This window comes from Bactrocera latifrons, unplaced genomic scaffold (assembly GCF_001853355.1).
Source record: "Bactrocera latifrons isolate USDA-ARS-PBARC rearing strain unplaced genomic scaffold, ASM185335v1 scaffold_4, whole genome shotgun sequence".
Taxonomy (NCBI): Eukaryota; Metazoa; Arthropoda; class Insecta; order Diptera; family Tephritidae; genus Bactrocera; species Bactrocera latifrons.
Window position 1 is genome coordinate 46041 of NW_017537045.1, and position 7491 is coordinate 53531.

Genomic DNA, 7491 nt, shown 5'->3' on the forward strand with positions numbered 1-7491 from the left:
TTTTTAGTAAATTTTAAATATTATTCAACGATTCTTAACGGAATTTTAAAGGAAATATTAAACAAACAAAAAACAAGAAAAGCTGGCAACTACTTGCAAAAGTTCCTATTCAAGTCCAAACACTGTTTTCACTGCTTAATCAGCATGCTTCTTAATTCAACTGGTCAATTTGTCCCCAAAAACAGTCTTAGTCACTAACGCAAGAGCTACTTATTTACATAATCAGTATATATATACATATGTATATGTATGTATAAACAAATATGCACTTTTGAATATTGGTCAGTATTTTTGAAAATTTTATAAATATTTACAATTTTAAAATGAATCAACAGACTGGCTTGCAATCACAACCAATTATCCCGCGCACAAATATACTATATTTCGTGCCATTATCTTCCGCATGAACTAGATTCTAATAGCACTGCAAATATTTACATATGTACATGTGTTTATATACTTCTATGTACTTGTAATTCCCCCATATATTTATTGGTGTAATGAATACACAACCCCATTGGGCTGCCAAAAAATTTTGATGCCCCAATTTTGCTGCAATTGCCAGCTGTACTTCGTTGTAGGCGGAAATAAACATGTTACTTGGTTTATATGTAAATATTTATATGCATATACATATATACATACATATGTGAGAACCCTTGTGGGATGTCTGTGGATTAACTTCTTGTTTCATTACACTGTTGTACGGTTTTCCAGTTATTCGAATCTATTCAGGCAACTCCTTCGGTTTCCGTCTTTACTTACATATATTCGTATTAGAGTTTTTGTGGTCCAAGGATTGCATAAAATTGTTCATTGAGCATGTTTCGAAATTGTATCTCATTTACTGTAACAACTACCTTTTGTTTACTTTCAGCTTCCTACCTCCTAGAATTCAAGAGTCTTAAGATCTCGTCCAAGCCTTCTCGTCTTTTCCCCCTTGCGCTTCCCAACCACCGCAGCTAGCATTCAAAGTCTTCCGTTTCGTGAGCGTTATCTGCTTCCAAAGCATCCAAAGCTTTCATTTCTGAACCGCTATCTGCCACAGTCGCTTTTCTCTTCAAATTTGTGTTGAAATCAGTCTCAATTTTTCCCATCAACAGCTCGCTAATATCTTGGCCCGCCACTCTTCAATGACACCAGACAGTTTAAGTTAGTGGAAGCTTAAATTTAATTGAAACGAAAAGCGTAAATCACTCAAATTGCCCAACACTAATTACGACGTCGACAGTTTCCTCATTTCTATGTCAGCAACTGTGTTAACAATTGTTAATAAACAACAACAAAAGCGTGTAATAAACAATTACCAATGAGCTGTTAAACAATTATGTGTTCACGAACTTTCCCAAATTGTGGGATGAGGTAATACAATTTCATTGTTTAAGTTGTGCATCAGTTCATAGTAAATAAAAAGGGTTACCAACGAATGGTACTTTGGACTAAATAAACTCTCTTCGGCAGGTCAAAAGTTTCTCTCTGATATTTAGTATAAAATATACTCTCATTAGCTCTCGGATCTACATATATGAACTTCTTCAAGTCACAAAAATGTCTGAAATGAAAAAATCTCAATACGACTTTCGAATCTCTACATATACTCGGAAATATTAAATATATTCTCTTAAGAACTTTATTTCATCTTCCTTACCTGTCTATTGAGATGAAAAGCTCTAAAATAAGAAGACGAGAGATTTGTCGTATATAATTCTCACTATATAGCTGCGGTACCACAGTTGGCTTTCTATTCAGTGTGATTTCAATCGATTGGACTTGACAGTTTAGGGAAGTAGTAAGAACCACTGCCAAAAGCTCGATGTTGCTTTAGTGACTAACATTTTTGAAAGTATATGTTTTAATATGAGTTAAAATATCGGTCTTAGAGGATATGGCGGCTTCATTTAGTCAGCCTGATCACTGTTTTTTCATTTTGTTCCTTGCTGTCGTCACCATGTCACCATTCAAACGTTCATTAAGTACCGAAACTGACAAAGGTCAAAGTTTATATATACATATTTCCATTGAGCCTCAGAACTTCTCTCATGTACTCATATTTAACAAAGATCTCTGGTACTTACATACCATATATGGCATATTTGATTGCCGGCAGACGTATATGTATTTGAATCTGTGTACGATTTTATTTCAAATGAGATTTTTTAATCTAGTTCAATTGGGGACCGAAGATTTGTGAAGTATTTCTTAAAGTTCCTGAAAGCTACGGAACATATTTTCCTTTGGTGATGGCGAGTCTTAAGTTCACGTTATCTTATCAGTAATTCACAAATGAGTTCTTGTTCATACATCCCAGTGGATTCCCAGGTCCACCTTCTCCTTCCAGATAATCGAAAATGAGTTCTTGTTTACACAACCCAGTAGATGATCAGTCCATCTTTTTCTGTGAGTAATTCGAAAATGAGTTCTTGTTCATACATCCCAGTGGATTCCCAGGTCCACCTTCTCCTGTCAGATATTCGAAAATGGGTTCTTGTTCTTCCATCCCTGTGGAAAGTAGTATCTTCGGCTAAAGACCCATCCAATTATTTTGCAGACTTAGCGCCTCCCACCATAACACTCATTGGTTGTATACTCGTATATGTACGAAATAGATACGAGAGTTCAAAAATTATATGAAGAAAATGGAACCAAAACAAACTTTAATCAAAGTCAGCTATGAGGATATAAAAAATCATAGGTAGAAGAAGTAACCCGTTAGCAACTTATTGTTTTATCGTAGGAGTATTATCAAACGCATTAGTCTTCACTGTCCTCAAATAATTAAAGATATCGTAGAGAATTGCAATGCACTCACACTTTTGGAGGTTTATTTTCGAAAATTTAGACTGATAATCTTCTACTCCGTTCTACTCCGAAGCGATTATAAGTCTTTTTTGATCTGAGGATTTTTCGGTAGAAAAAAATCGAGTTTAAAGATTTATAAGAAAAAAACCTCTACTGGGAAACGGTTCTTGGTTTCGTTTTTCCGTAGAAGACTGAAGAATTTCGTAGAGGATAGTAGTACCGTCGTTTTTTTTTTTTTTTTTGAAGTTTAATGATTTTTCAGTAAAAAAGCTGCAAAAACTTAAACAGTTAGTCTCCTACGAAACAGAATAAAGTGTCGTCTAAGCTCAGAAGACTTAAGGATCTCATAGAGAGAGTCATCCAATATTAGTTTGTGGAGCTAATAGTCGGCATTAACGACTTATTAGCGAAAAGCATTCGAAAATTTGGACAGTTAGGCTTGGTAAATAAGCTCACGAGCTTGCGGTAGCACAGTAGCTTTGACAAAGTGCGAATGCTTATAGCTTTATAGGCTATTCTGTGGAAACCGAAGTTAATTTTTTTTTTTTTTTTTTTTTTTTTTTTTTTTTTTTTTTTTTTTTTTTTTTTTTTTTTTTTTTTTTTTTTTTTTTTTTTTTTTTTTTTTTTGGTGTGGCTACCTTGCCGCATCAGCGTTTCAACCGATGTTTATGGCTTTTCGAGGAAATTTTCCAGACATGCCACCATACAATAACAAAACCAACTCCAACACCTGCAGTCAACCGTTAAATTATCATGTCTGCTTAGTCATGCTATTTCATTACTTTGTGTTTTCGAATCTTTTTTCCCACTCGGCGCGTTTTTAACAAAACCATTTATTTTTAAGTTTTATTAACACCATTGTTATTTGTTGTTGCTTAGTTTTTCTTTAGACCACAAGGCATGGCCGATGCGTCTTTTAATTATTCTGCCATATGCTCGCGATTTTCTTTTACATTGGTATTGCGAATGTGTTTGGATTAAGGCCAACGCAAACTTCAAGTTTTGCAGCACGCGCAACATGTGTGCGGTTCATAATCATATATCACATTATATATATGTACATAGATATCTGTACGCACAGTGTCGTTGTTGCAGTGTAAATGTGATCAAAATTATATAAGGAGAGTATAAGAGGAACGTTAAGTAGCACAGTCAGGAGAAAGCTTCGGAGAAGCGTTCAACAATTGGCGTACTCCCAAAGTTAGAATCAACAATTTTACCACGAAGATCTCAGAAAGCTCTGAGTTTGGATCTGCCGATTTTCGAGCAGATTTCGTTGGCCGATTGTAAGCGGTATCCCTTCATTACTATAATACATCTTACTATGAACCACTGTGACCTAATATAAGAAAGTGAAAAACATAACAAACATCATTCGGCAGCTCGAGGCTGCATACAAGCGAGTTGTCCACATAAACTCAACTTTTCGGCGGCAATTAGCAGCTTAGTACCAGTTCCTAGTTTATGAATGGCAAATCCGAATAAGATCTGCAAGAATATACTTTAGTGCCAGGTATACCGAGCCTTGCGTAAGGAAGAAAATCCACGGCGGTCTGCCTTTGCGCTACCTAATAGCCGAGTAAGAATAAAAATCGTGTAGAACTTCTGTGCGAAGAGATGACCGTCTTACACCAAAATCTTATATATACCAGTATTTTTTCAGCTGGTAACACTGTGCACTGTCTTCATACTTTGTCTCGCCGCTTTCATATGCGCTTATATATTACCGTTATAAGTTGAAGACTTTATGAGCTTAATTTTTTTTTTCTTTCCCGTCCAACAGCTGGCACTCATCTGCCAATCAGCGACATTTGAAGTTTTAGTGTTGCTAGTAAACAATTAAATGTTGGCGGCCCACTGACCATTGTAAGCGCAATTGCAAGCGCTAACCTTTTACTGGGGGCTGCATGGCGTGCCTGTATGGTTTTCATTGAACGCGTTTGTGACCCGACTCTTAAGGAGGTTTTTGTGTTGCATGCGCCTGTTTGCTCCGTTTAAATGGCACACATAAGCTTAATTGAAAATTTTTATGTTTACATGTCAGATGTGCTTTGAGAATCAGCATGCATGGGTGAATGGCGCAACGTCTTTGAACGTCCAACAATTGATCAATATTTAAAATGCTTATTGAAGGCAGTTATTTAGATTATTTCACAACAACATGGGCATATTGGCAACAGCAAGTGGAATTTGGGAGGCAAAGGAAAGCCTTGTGAACCAAGCAGTGGCAGCAGAAAAGATCCCTAAAGTAATTGGGAGGAATGCTGCCGAAGTGACAGTGCTTGGTTACATAAAAAATCTATGTCCGTCTGTCATCGGAATGTTTTTCCATATATTAATTCAAGCTTTCTTAGTTAATTGCAGAGCTTTACGATTTCTAAGTTTCATCTTATTGCCCATATAAGTTTACTGTACGTTTGTAGGCAGTCCTCCTATAATAGACTGTATTCGAATACTTTCAATCTTGTTTGAAAGCACTAACCAGTGTCAGATAGTCGCCTTCTTCCAATGTTGAAAGTTCCTCGACCTCCTGGTAATATTCTAATTTGACAAAGATTCGCATAAATCCGCTCCTTGGCCGTTAATTGGCGTCCACAACTTCTAGTTAAAGATATAATCTGACAAAGATTCGCATAAAACCATTTGTGGTAACTTATAACTTTGAGTTTAAAACTATTCGAACTACGAGAGTTGATCTTATCTGACAGAGCTGCGCATAAAACTCACAAGACCTTCCGTGGCGTCTTCAAACTTGGACCACGCCAAAGATTTCACTAAAGTTTTCAATTCAAACTTCATGCCTTCTTAAACAGCGAATAGATGAGCAGTCTTATGCTCTTCTAGGAAACATGTCAGCCTCTATTATACCAAGGCACATGAATTCATAAGTCTCTAGCGCAGTGGAACCTCCGAAAGATTTCGAAAACTCAAATTTCCTTAGAAAATCTTGTAAACTGATACTGCCTAAAATTTTCTTTGGAAATATGGGTATATACGAAAATATAATAGCCAAAATGAGCAGTCAGTTCCCTGATCCAATATTATACTAAAACTTTTTAGTTAATTACGTAATAAAAACCATATACTTACACTAATATATTATTAATAAAAAAATTGAATCTTTTTTTCTTCTCTTTTCAGGTGAGTACAAATCGAAAACCCTGCCACGCATCCATTTCGATACTTCCATTAATGATACGTCATTAAATGAAGGTAAATAATTAGTGTAAGAATTGTTATAAATTGCTTGTTAATAAGTTTAAACTGCCGAATCCTACACCAATAGTCAGGCTCTCTAGTCCTGCCAAATAGTTTCTAATTAATAAACGGCCGTCAAATGATTATTATGATTTCTGACTCAAGCCTCATTAGACTAGACAGATAACAAGCCGAAGTGGCGTATTTGAGCCGATAATATATATTTAATTAGTATTTAATATTTAATAGTATTTAATCGATATTTTAAAAACTGTTTCTACCAATCTATGCAACTATGATTGACCATACTTACAGGTTTGGTCGCGTAAATGGTATAATATAACGTGTGATTCATTTCGAGATTCCTTACTTTTGTAAAGAAAAAACACAGAAACTTCAAAATTAATGTGGAATGTTTACTATCAGTTGAAAGAATATAATTTGGCATTTATTTATTTGAAGATTATCTCCTGCAAATGTTGGCCTCGACTATTTTTCGGGTCGTCCATCCGTTGAGTTCAATTTTCGATGACTCAGTCGTGTGTTTCGACGGGTGAATGGCCAATGACACGCATGATGTTTTACTCCAAGTCCTCCATCGAAGCGAGATTGTCTGCTGGACGTGGTCTATTCGAATATTATCCAATAATAAATGCAGGGTCTTAAAATGGGTGATAGTGTTTCGTATAGTACGCTCAGTAGGCCGATTATGTTGGCTATAAGTTGAGCGAAGCGCACGAAACACACTTTTTTTATAGAACATAAATTTTCGTAATAAAGTTAAACGATTTGTACAGGTTGTTCAGAACTTAGTGTTGCTAATTAATTAGCTTTGTGCTCACAGTCTCATGCCGCATTCTAAACATCACTTTTTGAACAGTTAAATGTCAAATGTGCGTCTTCACAACACAATGGCTGATATTGCATTATTTTAGGGTAGTCGTATGACACCATTCATTTTGAAATGAGTCTTAGCAAGTTCATATGTTTTGACATAAAATTTAGTACTTTAGTGCGCCATATGTTCTCTTGTTGTTGAAACTTGAAACGCTTGGGACTTTTTGCTGTTGGTCTACTTCCTCAGCACTAAGCGGTGTCTCTTTAATTAGGTAGCGTTAAAACGTGTAAATTAGCTCAAAAAAATTACTTATAACAGTTAATTTTATTCGAGTTTTTGTTTTTATGCTCTCGCAACAAAGTTGCTAAAGAGAGTATTATAGTTTTGTTCACAAAACGGTTGTTTGTAAGTCCTAAAACTAAAAGAGTCAGATATAGGGTTATATATATGACGAGTAGAGTTGAAATCCGTCCATCTGTCCGTCTGTCCGTCCGTCCGTGCAAACTGTAACTTGAGTAAAAATTGAGATATCATGATGAAACTTGGAACACTTATTTATTGGCTCCATAAGAAGGTTAAGTTCGAAGATGGGCAAAATCGGCCCACTGCCACGCCCACAAAATGGCGAAAACCGAAAACCTATAAAGTGTCATAAC

At 35.8% G+C, this 7491-nt stretch overlaps 1 protein-coding gene across 1 annotated transcript in view; it reads left to right on the forward strand.

The window, feature by feature from the left end:
* The window catches only part of LOC108972461, a gene marked incomplete at its 5' end in the record, with an annotated part of 46322 nt that extends 40302 nt beyond the window's left edge, over positions 1 to 6020 (forward strand). The window contains 1 exon segment of the mRNA XM_018939057.1: positions 5941 to 6020. Coding sequence (XP_018794602.1) covers positions 5941 to 6020 — 80 coding nt within the window.
* Positions 6021 to 7491: the final 1471 nt, after the last annotated feature.